Genomic DNA, 22,995 nt, shown 5'->3' with positions numbered 1-22,995 from the left:
ATTGTAAATTGCTATACAAATGTGGCTATATTAGTAAGATTAATGCATGAGAAAACCTTTTGACACACACACACACAATAATTTTGGCAGAACATCAGTTAGTTTACTTGATCTGTTTTTAATAAGAACATTTCACTGAGATGAAGAAAGCATTTACATGTACTTCACAAATGAAATACCTGAATACCAATAACTCGCAAGAAAATACTGGCATTTCCTAAATATTTATATAAAAAACACATTGTTACGTTATATTTATACATAATATTCACATATATGCATCATATTTACAGTACAAGCTCTTGACCGTCTCCATAATTAATGTATTTAGGAGGGGCATCTTCATTCCTGAATAAAAGCATCTATTAAAATAATTCTGAAAAGGTGAAAATACAGAAGTTTAGCGGGGGAGGGGGCCGGAGTCAAGAAAGAATGGTTTTATTAAATTGCAAGCATATTGAATGTAAACAGTTACACAAACTTTCACATAAATCTAATGGGAAATGTGCACTGGCTGTGTAATTGACAAAATAAAAATAGAATTATGTGAGTTGATCAGACTATAGTGTATTGTCATTCCAGATTTTTGTTATTCAAGATTTTGGCATTGCCCTATGATCCCTTCCAGCTCTTACAGTTTTGGAAGCAAAAAGGAAATTGGACAGAAACATGTTAAAAATAGTCTCTCATGTTGTTCTCTTTGTATCAAAAGATATACTTATATGTGCGAGATGTTTGGTATTCTATCCATGATTTCCTGTGAATCGTAGTGTAAATATCTACACGCAATGTAATAGCTTTAACAGCTTTACACTCCACACTAGGATCCTAGGTTCCACCCATTGGCTCCCATCCTATCAATCTCGGTGCTTAGCTCGGAGTCAGTGTGTGCGTAGACTGTAGCGTATACACAGTGCTACAATGTAATAGGTTTTACATGTGTAGTGCAGGATCTGCCTTTGTTAGAAATTACTCTCCAGGATGAAATCTAATGATTTTCTACCTCTCATTTGTTGAATGTTTAGCATTCTTTCACATAAAACTCTACATCAATTTTAAGAGCAGATCCATGTGTAATGAGTTTATCAAGACTTAGGAAATTTAAAACAATTCCAGGTTAAAAAAAAAACCCTGTGCAATCTTCATTTCAGCTACCATTTCAACAAATTATATGGACTGTTTCATTACATCAAAGTTACCTCATAACTAATTTCTACATGACTATTAAAATTACTTTAGAAATTACGTTAACAACATTATAGTAACCAACTGTCAATTTCAATGGCCAATTTCAAATGTCATTTTCTGCTGGTGTAAATATAAAATGATATTATTTTTAAACAACTTGTAAAGGTCCAACCAAAAATTCTTATATACCCGTACATACAAATACAAGAAAATATTAAACTTTCAAATTAGTAGAGAATACTTTTCACATTATTACATTTTACAGCCAGGAGTACAATTAAAAGAAATTTGGGGATAAACGCTCAAGAAAAGGGGCAGGAAGGGCAAATAAAAATATGATCTAAATCGTATCAAATTTACTTCATGCTGCCTCTTTGATGTATAGAATAAGCAGGAAATTTAGATTTAAAATGAAGTATTTATTGTCCATTCAGAAATTTGTTTTTCACTGATATAAGTTTATAGACCGATTCACAAACAGAACAAAATCATAATCATGTACAATTACAATAATGGTCGACTGTTATAATGCAAATGCAAAATACAATGGTGCGCTTAGAAACAACAGTATTAAGCGCCTATGGTAATAAATGTTGTGTATTATTATTATTATAAAATAGAGTTGATAACAGCTTTAAAGGGACTATGTCCCATTTGCAGGCCAAAAAAATGAAAAAGTTAAATTTCAACTGCATTTGAAAGATAATACTTATTTAGAACTTCCCTAAACTAGATGGAACTTCGACTGCGCGCAGTCGAAAATGATGCCTCCGTCATAGAGCAATTTTACAAACCAAAACAGAAGAAATTTTTCAAATTCAAGTTCAATTGTAATCCATTAAGAGGTTCTCAGAATATCGTGTTTACAAGCAATTTCTCATATACATATATGACCCTTTGATCTTTGACCTGATGACCCTAAAATCTACTCAGTTCATTGGCTCTGCAAGATGTCCTGAGTTAAATAGTAATCCATCTGTCAGTTCTAATGAGAATGCGTTCACAAGTTATTTTTGGATACATAATGAGCCCATGACCTTTGACCTCATGACCTCATGACCCATGAATCTACTCAGTTCATTGGCTCTGCAAGATACATACATGATCGAAATTTGGCAGGAATCCATCAATCTGTTCTAATGAGAATGCGATCACAAGCTATTTTTGCATACATAATGAGCCCTGTGACCTTTGACCTTTGACCTCGTGACCCCAAAATCTATTCAGTTCATCGGCTCTGCAAGATACATACATGACCAAAGTTTGGCAGGAATCCATCGATCGGTTCTTGAGATAATGCGATCACGAGCTCTTTTTGCATACCTAATGAGCCCTGTGACCTGTGACCTTGGACCTTGTGACCCCAAAATCTAATCAGTTCATCGGCTCTGCAAGATACATACAAGACCAAAGTTTGGCAGGAATCCATCAATCGGTTCTTCAGATAACGCGATCACGAGCTGTTTTTGCATACATAATGAGCCCTGTGACCTTTGACCTTTGACCTCGTGACTGCAAAATCTAATCAGTTCATCGGCTCTGCAAGTAACATACATGACCAAAGTTTGGCAGGAATCCATCAATCGGTTCTTCAGATAACGTGATCACGAGAACGGGACGTACGGACGGACGGACGTACGGACGTACGGACGTACGGACGTACGGACGGACGGACGGACAACCCGAAAACATAATGCCTCCGGCTACTTCGTAACGGAGGCATAAAAAGGTGGGGCTTGAAAATGTCTTCAAGTGGGAAAATAACGACTATTAGTTGTCAAATCGACTTTAGGGCTATAGAGCCCAAAAGTAATAGTCTTGATTTTCAGACTATTGTATTGAATGGTCATACGTTTTATGCTGCGCAAAGATTCAATCAGTTTAATCTTTGCCATCACAAGAAGTGGGTTATTGATGTAGACAAATACTCATGTACCCTTTACAACTCTTTTCATGTATGTTTTTACCAAAGAAGAAAGAAAGCCAGTCAGTCACTCAATAGTGTCGGACAGTGAAGTCTAGCAAGTGAACAGTTTTCCTTGCATAATTTGAATATGAGGACACTGCTAACATTTAAATTTCACAGATAGGACATACATGACATATTCATAATTCCTGCAAAGTTCTACAGCATTTGAGGTTGGCTGCAAAAGAGACATAGTACCTTTAAGTAGGAAGGTTACACAAAATCAGTTTTATATGACGAGGATGCCAACAGAGAGGTGGGTTGAAGTAGAACAATGGAAAAAAGGTAGAAGAGAAAGTAAGCCAAGAATAACAGGAAGTATGTAATGAAGGATCTTGATCATATCCTTACAACAGACATTTTGATAAAGCCATCACATAAAACCCATCATAAACAAATAAAACCCATCACAAACAAAAAAAACTGCTGCTAAAGAAAACATTGTTACTATAGGTCTGAGGCCATAATATTCACTATGAAAGGAATTGTGACAGAACTCAACTAAATCCCTCAGAAAAAGTTCTACTATTCAAGTTTGAGAATCTTGATGTTGGTATCATTGAAAAGCCTGTTCATTTCCCTTTACAATAATGCCCAGTTTACAATAATGCCCCGTTTGTAATGATAATTTAATCCCAGATTGTGCAGCACAACTGAATATGAGGCGAAGTCAAAAGAGAAATGTTTCAAAATGCATTTGTTATTCCTTCAAATCATCCTACCAAATTAAGAATTCCCTATTGACAATAAAAATGTCATTTCTGTAGAGGTGTTGTGGTCGAGTGGATATGTCACCAGACTATGGATCACAAGGTCCGCGGTTTGAGTCCCGCCACGGTGCTAATGTCCTTTGGCAAGACATTGATCTACATTTGCCACACTCAACCCAGGGGATGTAAATGGGTACCCGACAGGAATTTATTCCTTGAAATGCTAGAGCGCCATAATGGTAGCCATGCTAAAGCTGGGGTAATAATTGTGGAGCGCCAGGAGTGTTAAGGCTGACGGATATGAGCGTTATACAAGAACATAATATTATTATTATTTTGCAACATTTTATATTAAACTTGGTCCCAAATTCAGGTGTAAACAAATGGGGCATCATTGTAAAGGGGAATACACACGAACCAACATCAAGTATGAATACAGTAACAAGAGATATATCAACACTCAAACATGAATTGCAGAACTTTTTTGAGAAGTTTCTTACAATTCTTTTATTTCAATCTGATTAAGGGTGTTAAAATGTAGCACCTTAACATTTCCTTAGTATGCAGGATTGTGTATAATAAAAACAAAGTACATGTACATGTACTTCTTTGTTTCTAAGTGGTTTTTCTAATGTGTATGACTTTTTCTTGTAATTCTTTCTTTTCTATTTGAAGCGCATAGGGACATGCTATCCTGTAATGTGTTATGCGCTATAAAAGAACTGAGTATTATTATTATTATTATTATTTGATACTTTTATACCTTGATTTAAAGTACACAAGGTGCGTTTTACTAGATACAGAATCATAGAGATGCATAAAAAGATAGGTACACAAACAAAACATAAAAACATTTATTCTTAATCTGTTAGTTCCATCCGAATAAGATCTGGGGAAAGTATGTGTAACAGCAAAATCACATCATATTAAAAAGTCCTTTAACATAGGATTAAATCACATATAAATGCAAAGTTGATAGCAAATTTTGTGTAAAAATGACTGCTCACAACATGAAAAATGAGACAAAGCACAAACACCTTAACCCTCATCACTAACATGTTTTGGCAACTGTGGTCATGTGACTCATATCTGCTACCATCAATATGTAATTGACTGGATGAAATTGAATTTGAATGCAAACATGATTGCAAATGTTAGTGAACATGCACTTTACCCTGCATATTGAAGCAAGCACAAAAATACCCTCCTCTATAAGTATTAGCCCTATCAACGTCATCTTTTGGCAACCATAATCATATCTCTTTCAAAACGTAATTGATTAGAAATCAAATTTGAATGCACACATGATTGCAAGTTTAGCCTCATGAAGCAAGGGAAAATGTTCAGAGGTCAATGTTAACAACCAGAGTGTTATGGAAATCATGCCTGCTACCATCAATTTGTAGTTGATAAGAAGACATCAAATTTGAATGCCAACTTGATTGCAAATTTTAATCAAAATTAACTGTCCTCCTCATGGAACGGGATACAATGGTCAAATATTTCAAGTGTACCAATCACCAAAACACGTTTTGCTCTTGACGTTATACTCTTTAAAAATACAAGCTTCAATCATTAATTCTACAAAGAGATATTGCAGTTTAAATACACCCTCACTGAACATTAAACATCTTGAAGAGCATAAAATAGGGTGCACACTGAACCCAAATCGAGTTGACTTGGTTACTTGCGAGCCTTGTACATGGGATGTCATGTTATCCTTTATTTTATTCATACTCCTTAACATTTTACCTAAAGAATGCCAGGAAAAGGTTTTGGGGGTTAGTTTCATACATTCTAGCAACATGCATACCGGGTATACAAATTATATTTTCGGGTGATCGGTACGGTACACTACCATGAATGTTACATCGCATAAACGTCATTTCCTTAGGCAATCATGACCAAGTGGGCTGCTGCCAATGTGTAACTGACTGGATGAAATCAAATGTGAACGTAAACTTGATTGCAAATTTCAATTACAAAATAACTGTATGCCTCATGAAACGGGGGACAATTTACAAATACTCTCACAAGAAACAAGCCGCACCTGTGCCATGTTTTTTGCAATCCTGATCCTGTCTGCAACCATTAATGTGTAATTACTGGATGACATTTTATTTGAATGCAAACATGATTGCAAAATTCAATTTTGAATGTCTTTTGGCAGCACCTTCGGTGGTGGAGGTATGAAAATGATAGCCTCATGAAACAGGAAACCATGCACAAAGTCTACCCTAAGTTCAGCTATCTTGTCTATAGACCTTCCATCACTTGTAGCCAATTCAACGAAAGCAAACTCAAAAGTAAGGTTGTTGTTTTTTAGAAGAAAACCGTTCACCTCACAAAATGGAATTGACATGATCGCAAATCCCCTCCTTGATGTTACTTGTGTTGCAATCATCTTTGGAAAGGTTGTGTCTGCTACCGTTCCTGGACAAAGATACTTTCTTGGGGACTAAGTCCTGCGTCCGAGAGGCTGGTGCTTGAGTCTAAGGCAGAAAGTCGACGACGGGGATAAGTTGTGATGAGTTCGTACTTCTCCGCCTTAAAACCTTCCTTAGAAACGCATTTAATCAGTGCCTGGAATACAAAAAGAAAACAAGACCAAACTTATCAATGAAGCAGAAATACAATCTTGAATCATGACACCAACACAATACTAGTACATAAGAGAAAGGGGGAAATGAAATAGCTTCTTAGCCTCATTATTTCATACCCGACACAAATTTTTATTGAGAATTTGTAAAAGAGCACTCAGCGAGACAATCGTTTGCGGGTTTCATCAAGTAAACATTTAAGGCTGAATTTTTAAAGATTTCAAACCCATAATCTAACACAATAGTTGTGTAATTCCATTGGAAACTGAAATAGAAAGATGTAATTATTTCATTCTTTGGGTACGACATGCTGTAGTTATTGCCTTTACAAGTAGGACTGTATTGCAAGTCAATGCTGGCAATGCTCATGTTCTATAAATAGTAACACAAAATTGGAAATAAAATATTTAATGTAACTTAATTGTAGGGGCTTGCACCAAACAAGCATTGCTCCTTTAAAATGCCAATCCATGTCAATGTGTACATGTAGGTGAACAATATCATTTTCAGTTATTCAACCTGTCTAATAAGGTTATCCAAGGGGCACACAAAAGAGACCATTGCAGACAGATGGCCTTTATAAGGAGGTGGAACTCAAACAGGTTTAACCATATTTCTATTTTGTCTTCTATACAACTTATAACATTGTTTTTAAGTCAATTATTGCATTTAAATGCAGTTTATACTGGAAAAGAAATGAATTAGATTTTTTTTTTTAGAATTTAAATAAATATATATATCTATATATATATAAATATAGAAGTTGGAAAGGTTCAACTTTATTGGTAAGAGTTGTACAGTCTGTTTCACCTGAAGGCTCATAAGCAACTAAATAAATTTAATACAAGGCAATGTTAAATACACTCATGTGCAGTCAGGCAAGAATACAAAAGAGACACAATAATACCCAAGTAAGGGTGAACGCAAGAATACCATGGTGGAATTAAAGGTTTAAAGATATTAAGGTCATGTGGTAGGGGGGAGGAGGGAGGGGTTTAACCATATTCAGAGAGTAGAAACTTTCTCTTATGTTTACATGTGGAAATGAGTTCGGTTCTAGAGTTCGGTTCAAGAAAGTGTTGTGAAAACCTATCCTGTCTCACCTTAAGAGTTGCTGATGTTGATAGACAGACCTGTTTTCTTCTTCCATCGGGGAACCTTAACATGATTTCAGTAGTTGGCCCTGCAATAAAACACAATGAGGCATGATGTCTACGATTCACTTAAAGGTAATACAAAGTTTTGGTATGGGGTCATGAATTTGGTTCAAATGAACATATTGCAAGCATATGCGATCTTACAATATTCAGTGATCGTTGTCGCGGTTAAAATTGAGTCTAAAGTTATGAAATTATAAATAATTAACTCTTTATGCTGTATAGCTCCCTCTCAAGGTCAAGATATTAATTAAGCTATAAAACAATGTTTCTTGACTAAAATCGACCGACTAGCTAATCCCGTTTGAAAATTATATACCACAACTACATATTCTGAGATTTTCATGGTCGCACCTACTATTGTACGGCCGTAGGCGCTATTTGAAATTTATCAAAATTTACTGGGAGCACCAGTAAATTTTTTAATTCAATTTTACTCGAAAGTAAAAGTGTTTTAGGGGCTAAATTTTCTAGTGCTTATAATACATCCACAGGGGCATCCAAATATATCAAAATTGTAAAGAATCACTATCCACCCAATTTTCAAAATTTCCCAAAACTTTGTATTACCTTTAACTAGAGTATACTAAGTTTGCCTGATGAGATTCATTGACGATAACCCCTGTAGGAACTAGAAAGATGGGTTAAAGAACTTTTTTAAATATGGGATTATATCCAAAATCTGGTGAGTGCACTGTACTCTATGTTTTCATGTACAATGTATATATTTTGTTCTTGGACAGTGGTAAAAAAGGAAGTTAGCTGCACCCTTTTCATTCACAAAATGTAAATAAATGGAAATTAAGGAACAAATAATCCTGCCTACTGCACGATTTAAAAAAACAATAAAAGCGATTCTGACGGGTGACTAGGTTAGCCCTCCTCATCAATCTCCAAGATATACCTGAGGTTTCATCGGATTCATTATCCTCCCCTTTTGTGGCATCGTCGGCATCAGCCCCAGATAACCTTCCTGCATCGTCCTGCTTCTCCCCATCGATATCATCATCGACATCAACATTGACATCAACATTGACATCATTGCTGTCTATTATCTTTGGTTTGCTTTCCGAAGGTTCAGTTCTTGCCTTTTCTTCACATGAAAGTTCTCTCTTTCCCTCGCTTGTGATCGATCCATTTGATTTGGCTTCTTTCACATCTGTTCTCTCATTTATCACAGTGGTCTCGTCCTTCACGTCGTCATCTACATTGTGAACGACCTCTTCATGACCTTTGCAAGCGGCACTGACAATTACACTTGTCCTTTGAACAGCCCCGTTTGTTGCTTTAGTCTTAGAGGTCGTCCGATGCACTGCCTCACTCGAGGGCTCAGAGTCACTGAACGCAAAATCGCTCTCTATTGTCTCTACTGCATCATCGTCTTCATCATCCTCTTCATCGTCGACATCGTCTTCAGAATCGGATTCGATGGCAATGATGCTGGACTCTGCTTTGGTTTGAGCTGCTTCCACCTCGGCCAGGGATGCGGCGATGGCGGCTTCTAACTGACTATCCTCACTCGCATCAATGATGCTCTGTAACAGGAGTGGAAGAGAAAGAGAGAGAATAAACCCATTATTAGAAACTCCACAAATCCAACCATCTTCTTACATATATACTCTGAACGGAAGTTGAAGCAAGAAAGTTATATAATGTTTTTCAGAATCGTACATTTCTGAATCAGGAATCAAAGAGTTTATAAGGCATTTTCCCAGGAAGGGTAGGAAGCCGTTTGGTCAAGGGAATATTTTCCCTCTTTTTTCTGCCTTGGCATCTTGGAGAAATGAGGTAGAAAATGTGTGATTAATTGCTATTACATGTAATTTTTCATTATATTTCAATTGTGCTTTATGCTATTTACTTTGTACAGGTGAATGAGTGCTTTCTGCTATTTACTTTGTACGGGTGAATGAGTGATTGCCAAAATAATAATAATAATAATAATAATAATAATAAAACATGAACAACATGAGGACCATTTTAAGGTAAGCGGGAGAAGGTACCCTAAAACGAAAAGTGTTTACTTTTCCTGCGCTCCCATTGTTCTATGAGCTCTGTGGCATGCCAACACCTTGGCCTCAGGAAGGGCAAAACATCTCAACTAACCGGGACCCATATACTAATAGTAATAGTAATAGTAACAGTAGCTGCATCAAAGACATGGAACAGTATCCCTCTTTCCATAAGGAAAATTACCTGTCTTGCCACCTTCAAAAGATCCCTCAAAACTCACCTTTTCCCCCAATGATCTATGTGATATACTTCCTGTACTGTACTTTCTTGTCCTCTTTACATATATTTGTATTTGTAAGCGCTATGGTACTTATTGTTTTTAGCGCTCCTAAATATTCAATATTATTATTATTATTATTATTATTAAAAAAAACACTTTTGAGGGCCCTGATTTGTATAACTGAGGGGGGTGGGGGGGGGGGGGTTCGCCCACAATAACTGAAGTAAGAATGTATACATTTTCCCTTTGCATTTTTCTTTTCTTACAATGATTCCCTACGCTAGCCTGCAGTCATGGGATTCCTGACTGTCCTAAAGGTTTATAATTGTGATTGCAGCATGAGCTAAATCCAGAATTTTGTTTAGAATCCGAGGAAAAGATAGCTGATCCCTTTAAATGGATAAATGTCATAGTCATACAGGATACATTCCAAAGAAAGGCCTGAAACGGTATTACTTACAGATGTTCTAGCCTTCTTGGCAGGTGGCCCAGATGACGAAGGGCTATCGGCCGGCGGTGACAGAGGAACAATGTCTGGAATGTCCATTTTGTGGTCACATAAGAACTGCATCACTGAGAGAGGGGAGAAAAGACCATTTTCATTACTTTCTTAAATTTATGTATGTTTTGCATTAGATTAGTTGCTCTAATCGAGTGTTTTGTTCATTTGTTTGCCCCATCATTCCATCTGCCTTGATTTTGTTGGTTCTGTAACTCCCCAAGTAAGTCTGAGCTAAATGAATGATTACCGGTAACAATAATAATATCAACACCCTCATCCCAGAAGCTACCCCATGGAGTTCCCATAATTTTCGTTAAAATTTGTGTACAAATCATAACGTGTTAATTTTCTTACAGAAAGCAGTCGAGAAAGCAATCAGACATGGGTAAAAAGGACACACACTCCAGCGACAAATGCTCTACAGTCTAAGTCATATACTTACTAAATTCCTAACTTCAACCTTAGACCAAACACAAGCCTAACTCTAACCCATCATCCTAAACCTAACCTAATACCCAATAGCACCCCAACCCTAACCCAAGATCTAGGACTAAATACAGCACAGAGCAAATAACACTGACGCTAGAAGAGATGTCCCAGGAGCAAATGTCAGCTGAGCAAGTGTTGCAGATGTTAATGTCTTCAGGGAAATTGTCCCAGAAGCAAATGTCCCTAGAGCAAGTGTTGCAGAAGTTAATGTCTTCAGGGAAATTATCCCAGAAGCAAATGTCCCTAGAGCAATTGTTGCAGAAGTTAATGTCTTCAGGGAAATTGTCCCAGAAGCAAATGTCCCTAGAGCAAGTGTTGCAGAAGTTAATGTCTTCAGGGAAATTATCCAAGAAGCAAATGTCCCTAGAGCAATTGTTGCAGAAGTTAATGTCTTCAGGGAAATCGTCCCAGAAGCAAATGTCCCTAGAGCAATTGTTGCAGAAGTTAATGTCTTCAGGGAAATTGTCCCAGAAGCAAATATCCCTAGAGCAATTCGTCCTTGTTTTCACGAAGTGACGGTAGTGAGGAAAATCGTAACGCAAAGTGAATGCAATTTTTTTTCACTACCGTCACTTCGTGAAAACAGCGACGAATTGTTGCAGAAGTTAATGTCATCAGGGAAATTATCCCAGAAGCAAATGTCCCTAGAGCAATTGTAGCAGGAGTAAACTTGGATCACCCTGGCATGACTTACCAACATCACAGAAAGCTTCGTTGTCTATTCTATGCCAAGTTGCCATCTGTTCTCCTGAGGAAAAATGGGAATAAAAAAAAAAAATCACTACTATGAACATTTCTTTCTTTAATCATACTTTTCAATTAACATGTCTTTACATTATCAGCTCATCTTCTAGATAGTATTGGTAGGTTCCATCTTGATTTCTTCTATAAATCTGTTTCCTTCGTCACATTTGATTTTTTTTTCTGGGGGTAATCTTCTCTTTCTCTTCTTGCCCCTTCTCCACCCCTCTCTTCATCCACCCCAAAATCATTCTTTTTCTCTCTCTCTCACCTTCTATCAATCTTCTACCCAATTCCTCTTCCACTCCCCCCCCCCCCCCACACTCCGGGGTCAGAGGGACACATACCTGTTCCCCAAATCTCTGGTAAAGGGGTACTTTTTCGAGTGACGAAGTCTGGTATGTATAGACTTTCACACCGGAGATAGGGTGGGGTGCTTTCAAAGGGAGGTAAACACGCATACGCATACCCTAAATAACACTGAGTGGGGGGGGGGGGGGGGAAGGGTGCTTTCAAAGGGAGGGAAACAAGCATACCCATACCCTAAATAACACTGAGTGGGGGGGGGGGGGGGAGGCCTCCACTGCATCCCTTCTATCTAGCCCTCCTTTGTTCTTCCCTCTGATCCCTCTTCTCTGTTCTCTTCTCTTCTCCTTCTCCTTCCTCGAACCCCTTTTCAGGAATGCCAGTTAGAATTTAACAGAGGGTGTGAAAATCACCTAGAATGAGCTATTTTGTACACAAAAAAGCGTTAACTATGGTCAGAAAATAACTCGCCAGGGCCTGAATTCAGGCTATTGCCTGAAAACTGGCATCCCTGCCTTTTCAAGTCATCCCTCCTTCAATATTTCCTATTCCTTCTCCCAATTGCATCCATTTCTTCTCTTAATGTATAACTTCATAAACTTATATTTATATCATATCAATTTATAATATATTATGCTATTTCTCTTGCATCACACATGTATGTAACAAACCTGTTCTTGGATCCAAAATAGAGACATAGGGGAACTCTGTAACTTTATAAAACTGCATGTACCGCTGCCCTTCATCGCTATCATGGTACACCTAAATGCAAACACAGGCAGAAGAGATTTCTTGTAGTTCAAATTTTTCCAAAAATGATTTTGACAATTAAATATACAGTGAAACCTGTATGTACAGGGCCCCGTTGCACAAAACGTACCATTGATGGTAACTTTGCCACCAAGGGTAACTACCATGGAAACCTTGATTTTGATTGGCTGTTCAGCCCTGTTACCATGGTAATTGCCATTGATGGCAAATTTACCATCAATGGTAAGTTTTATGCAACAGGCCCTGATCTCTCAAGGGAAACCTGTCTTTATATACAGGTGTGGTGGTCTTTATGTACAGGTCCTTGAATGATGTTTCAAACAATGAGAAAGCCCATTCAAGGGAAATAGAAAATAAGGTCTTGATCATAGACAGGGGTTCTTTCTATACAAGTGGTCACTAGCACAGGTTACTGTAAATTTACTGCATCCCCTTACTGTTAGACATTTACAAAATACATTTACTGCTGCTGCTTTTATATGAAAGCACTTTCCTTTGGCCTTACAGCTAGCAGCTGTTATCATGTCATAGTGCATTACGGTAAATCATTTCCGTACCACGTATACAATCACTAAACTTGGACGAAGAGAGGCAGAATTTTAGAAGATGCCTTCTTCTGACTAATTGCTTTGAAGGGGAAGATGAAATCTGTAATTTATCCACTTTATGATGTATCTTTCAAGTGGTCCATACTGATATTTAGCAGATTTCAACAAAGGAAGATAATGAGAGAAACACATTGATGACATTAATGAGGAGCAAATGTGAGATCACTATGAGCAGACATACCCGATGAAAGATCCTTGAATTCTCTTGAATATTTGTTTTGTAAGGGAAAATGAAATTAATAATTTAGGACTATCATAAGACATCTTTTAAGAAATCTACACCGCTATTAAGCTGATTTTAAAAGAAGAAGAAAGGAAAAAAGACAAACTGAGGATATTTTAGGGACAATCAGATAAATCTAAAGTGACGCCGGAGCAAATGTAAGAATAGGGACTTTTAGATTTGCGTGGACTGATACGTGTGACGTCCATTCAAGGCAGTGCATTAAAAGGACGTCGATCGTAGCAATCCATGTTGTTGTTGTGCAAATCTAAAAGTCCCTATTAACGTGGGAAGACGTACCTGCCAAAAGATGAAAGACTCCCTGATGATACTCTTGACAGTAGAGTCACTCCAGATGTCTCTGTTAAGTTGCTGACAGCTGAATTCTCTTACATTCTGAACGTTGACCATGAGCCACTTGCCCTGGGCTTGCCCAGCTTCCCGTGCCTGTCAAGGTCAAGATGGATGTAATTGTGATGAAATGACATTTGGAGAAATACAAATGTATTCCTGTTGGTGTGTAGTCCTGCTTACATCCTATATTTTGATATGTAAACTTCTGAATGTGTTTCATAGATCTTTAAATATTTTTTGAAATATTTGCTTTTCAAACTTGCTAAGCTCCAACCCAAAAACCTCAAGATCTCATTCCCCTTGTGACATCATCTGTCAGTCATCAATGAGCTAACTTGAGAAAGTGGTATGCAATTTTGATAATGACCGGTCATTAGGGCTGCGACGTGCGGTCGAATGCTCGAGTACCCGCACGGTTGACAACTACTCGGGTACGATTTCTCGTACTTGAATATTCGGCCGCAAAAAAACAAAAATCCCGGTCACCTGGCGCTGTCCAGGCCCACGCTTACCCGTGCCAGGGAGAGCGGCGGCCGCTGGCATGGTGCCGTCGGTAAAAATGTTTCCCAACTCAAGCACTGTCAAACTCACCACTCAGAAACTGGGACCAAATGTCCGGATTTCTGTTTGGACTTGGAGAAAAATGGATTATTCTGCCATCTTTGGTTTTTAAAACAGCATTGTTTACTGTCATTATTATTATTAAATCGGCGCCTTCAACTGCAACTCGAAGTCAAATTGCATGCGTTTTCGGCGACGGACCTGGGATAGTGCTTCAGTGGTATGGTGGTGGCAAAAAAAAAAATCAACAACAAAAAAAAATCAAAAATTTAAAAAAAAATCAAAAAAATTCAACAACAAAAAAAAATCCAAAAAAATTATAAAAAACATGGCGTCCGAATATTTGAGTATTCGCTTGTAAGCTTGGGAGTGTACTCGGGTACCTTATTACACTGTTGTGCACAGCTTTACCGGTCATTATCAAATGATAATGACCGGTCATTAGTAAAATCATTTTATAAATTATTTGTATACTAATTTCCTACTACAAATTATCATTTTTTTAACAGTATTCTCACTTTTTTTGTTAGACCGGCAAACTCGTATTTACGATCCTGCCTTAAAAAAAATGCTTTTTAATTCTGTCCTACAAAGAGACCCTTTCTCACCGTAACAAATGTTCCTTTGTGCATGAGGTCTAGAGGTGGTCTGAAAAGATCTTCTAATGTTCTCTTTTTCGATGATGACTTGGGGTTGTGCATCATCTCCTCCTGGAGCCCTGGAAGAAAGGGGGAAAAAGATGAATGTGACTGCCTCGATTTGATTTCATTTAAAGCCCCACTGCACTACTGATAGCTACTTGCGCCCTCTATATAGCAAAAATGCCTAATCGGTGACCATTGGTCCCCCATGGTCCCCTTTTTCCTATGTTAATTGAGAGCTGATTTGATGAGATAACCACCTGTCAGTGACCATGCAGGGAGGTCTAACCCCTCCTGGCCAAACTAGTGTGATGGGGCTTTAATTCAAAATCACCATTTTCCACTATGCATGTTTTTATAGAACTACCGTCTTTGGATTGATATAGAATTAGTCCATTCAAAATTTCATGCTTAATAATCTGATAATTTAATGAAACATGATGTAAACAAATACTCTTGGTAGACATCTTGTATAATTTACAAGAATCATTTATCTCATGGCGTGTCTCCAAACTCAGCTCGCTTTACCTCCTGATGATGATGCATACTTCAAATGAATCTTGTAACAACTTTGGAATTAATATTCCAATTTCACATGATCTACAATTCGTTATAATTTCTAGCTACTTTCCTAATGCAATTGCATGCCCAGCTTTTAACATGATCTTTATGATAGAGGCTGGGAGAGGGAATCCTTTTTTTCTTCAAAGGTTTACTAATAAAATATTTAATGGCCTTGAGTGGGACACAAGGATATATCCCAAGACCTTAAAAGCAGAACAGGATCAGGAACACAAATCGTGTGAACAAAAACTAGTGTTTGAAGCTTTCATAAGGTTGACGCACAGATACATGAAATTGGCAGTCTTGAGATATCTGTTCCATAAGAAATGTACAGAAAGGAAAATATTAAAAAAATAAGCAAATATTAGAGGTGAATAGAACAGAAGACCTAATAAACTGTTCTTGTATATCTTACATCATTGTATGACGTCCCTATGCGCTTCTAAAGATGTTGGATGTCATCACCTTGGCTTGAGCTATGGCAGCCACAGGAGTGCACATGGCATTTCCAGGACTAAATCCTGTCAGGTACTGTACCCATTTCACACCCTGGTGTAGTCCAGATTCAGTCCGTTCGTTCTTTTTATCCCCACACACAGCGCGGTCTCTCCACTGATCGCGCAATCCCCAAATTTCCGTCCAGATTTAGAGGAATGGCTAGGTCTACTTTCAACGTTGAGGGTGTGTTATTTTATCAGCTGATTGGGTGCGCTGAACGAAAACGGTACAGAGGCTGGACTAACCCTGGTGGAGAGAGACAACTGTGGATAAAATGCCTTGTCTAAGGACTATACGCACTAGGCAGAAATTTGAACCTCAAACCTTTTGCTTGAGAGTCAAGTGAATGAAACCATCATGCTCCCTCATAACGATGCTCCAAGAAAGGCAAAATACGATATCCATTAACAACTCACTTGTTTCTGCTTGGAAGTCGCGTAGACCATCAAAAACGGACTGTCTGGCCCTTCTTTGTCTAGGAACTGGACCTGCAGAAAATGATAATCAAAATTATGAGCTTCGACCAATGAAACTAAATTAACTTGAGCCATAATTCTTACCAGCGAAAAATAACAGCAACAACCAAAAAATCATTTGAAATTTGACAAAAGGATAATTCTATGCAGCGTGTCCCATTCGACACATGTCTTTTATCCACATATTTCATCTAGAAATGAAGAACCTCTTGATATAACTGAAAATTGTGCTTTCTACTATCATTAGTATTACCGGTAGTCATTGTCCTGTTAAGAGATTTTACATTCACAGATAAAGTCATACAGGGCCTAGGCACATCACATGAGGTCAGCCACAATTGCTTTAGACAACCAATAACAAGAAAAGGGATGCCACAAAACCATATTTCACTATTACAAAGAGAAGCTTTACCAGTACTGAATTGCTCCCTCGCTTGCTCACTTTAATCTGACTGGCGTTCAAGAGATCTGTGCATAAGAAATTGTCCGGGATGCATTTTTTTACAAATACCGATAAATAAAATAAAACACCTCACAAAACAGAATAAGGTTATCAGCTTCTTGATATGAAGAAAATTCAACAAAATCTGATGTTTTTTTTTTTTTTTTTTTTTTTGGGGGGGGGGGGGAGGGAGAAGGGGGCAGGTGGATATGGGTATTTCCATAAATTAGCAACCCACTTTGTGACACTTTTGGTGTCCCACTTACATAAGGAACCCACACATATTTGTGGCTCTTAGTAAAAGACTTAGATATTGGATTGTAAAGTGATTTCCAAGCATAATATTGCATAATATTGCACTATAAACAGACGTTAGCTTACCAAATGTGGGAACATCCTCAACCAATGTGTCCATTTTACTTGGAATTGGAGCACGGACAGAATCGCTGGAATAAAAATAAACAGAACAAAAGGCGCACAGTTAAACAATTTGCAAGTTCTCATTACTAACCTCTTGCAAGTTGCAAATCTAGCAAAAAAACTGAAGGTAAAAATTTGACTTATGTCCAGGCCATCAGGGTAGTCAGCTAAGCCATTCAAAATGCAACAGCGGCAGGTTCCAATTTTGAAATTACATGTTTGAAAATCACCTGCACGTTTAAATCTGCACAATCAAAATTATCTATGAAATATTACCAGGTAGTCATAAATCTATTGCATAAATGGTCCAAAATATAAATCACATTGCACCAGAGAGCATAAAACCCAAATCACTTCAGCGAGAAGTGCGAGCACCAGACCCCAGCAAAAAAATCTGTACTGCCGTAATGGTCGTTAATTTCTGTACCAATTACGGGACATCCGTACTAGTTGGCAGCTCTGCCCTCACCCCTCTCTCTCACTACTCCCCAGGTTATGAAACACTTTTTCACTTACTTGAGGGGTATTGATGGGCCAGCAGCCGAAGACAGGGAGGAAGTAGCATTGACATCTTGATTCTGCATGGCATCAACGTCAATCACACCGTCTAAGTGCATGGAGATCGCCCTCTCTAGGTCACCATTGCATACCTCCAGCATTTGCAAACCCACTACAGTTGTGGATCCTGTATTTCAATGTATGGGAGTAGAGTACTTGTATTAGATAGGCAATTGTTTTGTTCTGAATTTAATTTTTGTTAGGGCTCCAAATACTAAACATACCAACATTTTCAAATAAACAGTAAGCTTAATGTTGGAATTTCACTTGAAATGGCAACATAGATGCAGTTTATGTTTATGTTTATACTGCAATTAATGTATATATTATTCCATTCCCAATGTAACAATCATTTTCAGAATGTTATTAATTACGTTTGTGACGATGTACATTTGATATTATTGTATTACCGCTTACCGGGATGTATTTTTTCTTGTATTATGTACATGTACAATGACTGTAAAACCAGTGAAAAAAGAATTTCCTGAAAGGGACAATAAATTTCAATTCAATTCAATTGAGCTAGTCAATTTTTGGTCCAAGTCAATCGATAGGCATCGAGCAGCAATGAGAATTAGAGTTAGAACTGGTGTAGCTGGACTGTTGAGATGACAGCATTCTTCTAGAAACCAAACCCCATGCACACCCTTCTCACTCTCATTCTCAGTTCTCACACTAATTGTTTTTTTCGTAAAGTATCAAAAAGGCTAGGTTACTAAACTAATAGTAGTAAATACTGCCTAGATCCACACATAGGAGCATCACTATCCTGGCTGTGTAGTAAAAGCTGTGCTTTTGATTCTCAACATTTCAAACACCACTGTACCAAACTCAACTGATTTCACTAAAAATCTGTACTTTAGTGACAATTGATGACACCTAATTAGCAGTAAAGTACATTTTTTTTAACTTACTGATGTTAGAAAGAATAATTTAAAAATTCAAATTGTAAGTCTCTTGTCAAACTTTGCTTACAGCTGCATTGACAAGATTGTGTACAGTCTATGCAATATTGTGTGGTGTGTGTATTTGTGTATGGGGTCTAATAATACCCGCCTCACAGCAAGCATGCAGTGCTAGAGGTCAATACGCATCGACATTGACTCTCTATGCTTTGCTGGAGTGCCTAGATCTAGACCCTACTCAGTCTATCCAAAAAATACTCCAAAAATAACAAGAAAATTGACACGAAACAGGTAAATAAACATGACGACTTTTAACTCATGATCGTTATTTGGACATTTAATGAATATTTACTTCATTTTGGGTATGTTTTAGGAGACTAACGTTAGGGTATCTCCACGCCAGAGTTACAGGTCAATTTTTGGATACGTTTCTGAACAAGCGCTGAAAATTTTAATAATTTAGGAGCCAAAAGAGGTTCCGATTCGGCTCAATCTATCCGCATGGTGCGATTCGGCTGGGATACCATCTGTGAGCTGTGTAGGGGGAATGTCAACAAATGTCAGTTTATAAATTACTAGGTCGGCTCTCGACCCTACCCAATTGCCAAATCAGAATTTTGAGGCTAACAAACGAAAGAGACAGAAATTTTGGTCTAAACCCGAGTCCATGTAATCTAGACCTAGACCGAATTTTTCGTCTCTTTCTTTCTTATTTGGGTAGGGTCGGCTCTCTCTTTAAACTAGTCTAAGACCCTAGGCTAGCTACTTCCTTCTTCTTCTTCTTCTTTGCTATATAAGCTCAAGAATACTAGACCGAATTTTTCGTCTCTTTCTTTCTTATTTGGGTAGGGTCGGCTCTCTCTTTAAACTAGTCTAAGACCCTAGGCTAGCTACTTCCTTCTTCTTCTTCTTCTTTGCTATATAAGCTCAAGAATACTTTGCAGGTAAATAAAAGTTTTAACAAGATAAAATTAACCTCTTAAATTAATAATAAACTGTAGTTGTATCTTGTAAGTTGAAGTTGAAAATGAAAGTTTAAAAAAAAGTTAAACTTGTTAAACTTAGTCTTAGCTCACCAGTCACTGATGCAAACTGCTCTGCGAGTGCATTCATGTCAGATTTACTTGCCGCTGACATCCTCTGAAATTCATTCACTTTAATGGTTACGTGACTCAAAATTGAGCAATTGTGAGAGTAACATTCATTCACGATATATCACCCAGCCCTAGGCGCTAAGCCTAGTATAATGCATACGATGTAGGCAAAACTAACTAGATTTTAGATACATGCTATGCATACATACTATTACTAGCATTACACTGCAGTGCAGTTTATGTGTGTTGATACGAATGGAGCAGCGGCCATACGGCACTACAGTTTAGCTAGTCTAATTCAAGGGAGCGTTAACCCTAAAAAAGGCCGGGCTTTTTGAGGTCTTAGTACGGCGGGGGGGGGGGGGGCATTATGCCCGCCCCCCCCCCCCCCCCCAGTTGCGCAAGACTCGAAAGAAAAAAGTCAGCGAGCGGCGGGGCGCCATCCATATGCGTTTCCGAGCAATCTGAAAAATTGTGGAGCGGGGGGGGGCATAATGCCCCCCGGCCTCATTAGGGTTAAATAGGTTCATTTTCAAGGTTCAGGGTTCATTTTATTTCTTTCTTTCACAACATTTTTACATATAATAATAGAACAAAAAACAGCATAAGAAAAAACAACTTAAGTGCAACTTTAAGTCAATATATAATCCAAATGAAAGAAAATGGATACCTTAAAAAAGCTGGGCTTGTAAGAGCAAGGTCCCCATATAACATAATCCATCAATGTTTCAAAACTACACATGATTAAATATGGGGGAAATATTTACAAAAGGGATAGCTTGAAATTTGAAAAGGAGAGGATGAAAATATATACAAAGGGATCGAGAGGAAAAAAGCAAACTGGAACGAGAAAAACAACACAACAGAGAAAAACAGAGAAAGAAGAAAGTTATATGTATAAATGGGGAAATGGTATTTGGTGTAAAGAAAAAGCAAAATAGAAGAGAGGAGGGGGGGCGGAAGAGAATGTGAAATGCTGACATTTATATTGAATAATCAAACATAACACAAACAAAAAGATAATGCCCGTTATCAATAACAATTGATAAATTATTACCTAATATCATTTCTGGTGATATAATTTTTATGTTAATTGTCGACATAGTTACTCAATAAATGTAATTTCAATTTGCGTTTAAAAACAAAGACACTGACATATCTAGTTACATTGATAGGAAGTGAGTTCCAAAACTTGGGACCAGTACAAGCCAGCGTCTTCAGAGCAAAAGCAGTTCTTACACGTGGAATATGAAGTGCAGTTGCCTGCCTTGTATTATAGCTATGAATTTGATTGTTCTTTCGAAATATTTGTACTAACGCATTTGGGAGAGTACCATTTTCAAAACCATACATAATTGCGCCTAACTCACTGTATAAAGTAAAATATGTCTTCAACCTTCAATAGCTTATTACTGTAGAACAAAACATTATGAGCATGATAGCTCGCATTAAACACAACTCTAACCACCCTCTTTTGGGCAACACAAATCTTATCTAATTGTGTTTTCAATGACTTCCCCCATGCCAGCACTCCATAATTGAGATAAGGCCAAATTAAAGTAGAATACAAAATAAGCAAAATTTCTTGTGGGACAAAAGAACTTAATTTATAAATTACACCAGTATTTCTAGACACGACTTTACAAATATTAGTACAATGAGATGCCCAAGACAGCTTCTCATCAATAATGTAGCCCAAGAAACTTGGTGGAAGTTACTCTCACAACATTAACATCATCAAAAAATACATTTCCAGGTACATCCTTTAGGGAGTTACTAAAAAACATATAGTTTGTCTTTTGAAGATTCAAGGACAACGTATTTGCATGAATCCACAACATAACTTTCTTTAATTCAATATTAACTGTATCTAATAAAACTTTAGGGTTTTTATGAGAAAAAAAATACACTTGAATCATTTGCAAAAATTATGAAAAATATCAGATGAAAGATAAAAATCATTAATATATAATATAAAAAGAAGGGGCCAAGAAGGGACCCCTGAGGGACCCCACAAGATATAGTTTGATGACTAGCTCCTGAACCAGCTAAGAGCGAGCGATGCCCCTCACTCCATAATATAACAATTTACTTATTAAAATTTCATGATCAACCGTATCAAACGCCTTAGAGAAATCCAAAAATAAACCAATTGTATGAAGGTGACCATCTAGTGCTTGAGCTATTTTATCAACAAAGTGTAAAATTGCATGTGTAGTGGTGTGCTTTTCACGAAAGCCAAACTGGAATTTTGAAAATATTTTAGTCTTTTTTTTTAAATATCACTGTTCTATCATATATAAGCTTTTCTAAAAGCTTTGAAAAGGATGTCAATAGTGAAATGGGTCTACTTAATGTTTGAGGATCACCCTTTTTAAATATTGGCACTACCTTAGCAATTTTCATTTGTCCCGGTTCAATACCAGATAAGAAAGACAAATTATAAATATAAACAAGTGGTATCACAATTCCATGTATAATATCCTTAATTAATTCATTTTTTATGCCATCAAAGCCAGGACTTTTATTACTTTTAAGCGAGCTCACAAGTTTAAACAATTCTATTTCATTTGAGGGCATTAAAAACATATCTATATTTGGGTTCTTGCATAAACTCAATAAAGCTTTTCTGACATCTAGAAATAGAGTCCTGAAGTTTTAGCCCGACATTACAAAAATAATCATTAAAATTGTCCACAATAATTTGTCTATCTTCTACGGAACAACCATTCACATTTATACATTTGATATTTGTAGTTTTTACTGATGGTTTAAAAAAACTTCTAATTACTTTCCATGTATTCTTATTTCTTAATATTATTAAATGTCATTTTGAAATTGAGCAGAGTAATATTTTTTCGTAGCATCACGCAATACAGAAGTAAGAGTATTTCTATCATTAGAATACTTTCTCCACAAAAAATCAGAGCTTCTCCTTTTATATTGATAAAAGTGGTCGAGTGGTTTAAGGCGCTTGACTTGGAGATG

General features: G+C 37.2%; 1 protein-coding gene and 1 long non-coding RNA gene across 2 annotated transcripts; both read right to left on the bottom strand.

Moving 5' to 3' along the window:
* Positions 1-98: 98 nt before the first annotated feature.
* Positions 99-3,957, bottom strand: LOC115922791. Its single transcript, XR_004063616.1, has 2 exons — positions 3,353-3,957; positions 99-1,820 (listed from the first exon to the last, which is right to left on the bottom strand). It is a non-coding gene; the product is annotated as an uncharacterized LOC115922791 (long non-coding RNA).
* A 737-nt stretch (positions 3,958-4,694) lies between these two features.
* LOC100887960 (UBX domain-containing protein 7) lies at positions 4,695-20,255 on the bottom strand. The gene is made up of 12 exons (XM_003727778.3): positions 19,990-20,255; positions 17,967-18,135; positions 17,412-17,476; positions 16,529-16,600; positions 15,018-15,127; positions 13,795-13,941; positions 12,564-12,654; positions 11,540-11,593; positions 10,315-10,427; positions 8,526-9,156; positions 7,568-7,647; positions 4,695-6,447 (listed from the first exon to the last, which is right to left on the bottom strand). Exons 1-12 carry the CDS (start codon positions 20,048-20,050, stop codon positions 6,289-6,291), a joined length of 1,752 nt encoding a protein of 583 aa, XP_003727826.1. The 5' UTR covers positions 20,051-20,255; the 3' UTR covers positions 4,695-6,288.
* Between the last annotated feature and the right edge of the window lie 2,740 nt (positions 20,256-22,995).

The sequence above is a fragment of the Strongylocentrotus purpuratus genome, unplaced genomic scaffold, assembly GCF_000002235.5.
Source record: "Strongylocentrotus purpuratus isolate Spur 01 unplaced genomic scaffold, Spur_5.0 spur5_scaffold_12, whole genome shotgun sequence".
Classification (NCBI taxonomy): domain Eukaryota; kingdom Metazoa; phylum Echinodermata; class Echinoidea; order Camarodonta; family Strongylocentrotidae; genus Strongylocentrotus; species Strongylocentrotus purpuratus.
The sequence above is the reverse complement of the archived record's forward strand: the minus strand, read 5'-3'. Positions and strand labels throughout refer to the sequence as shown.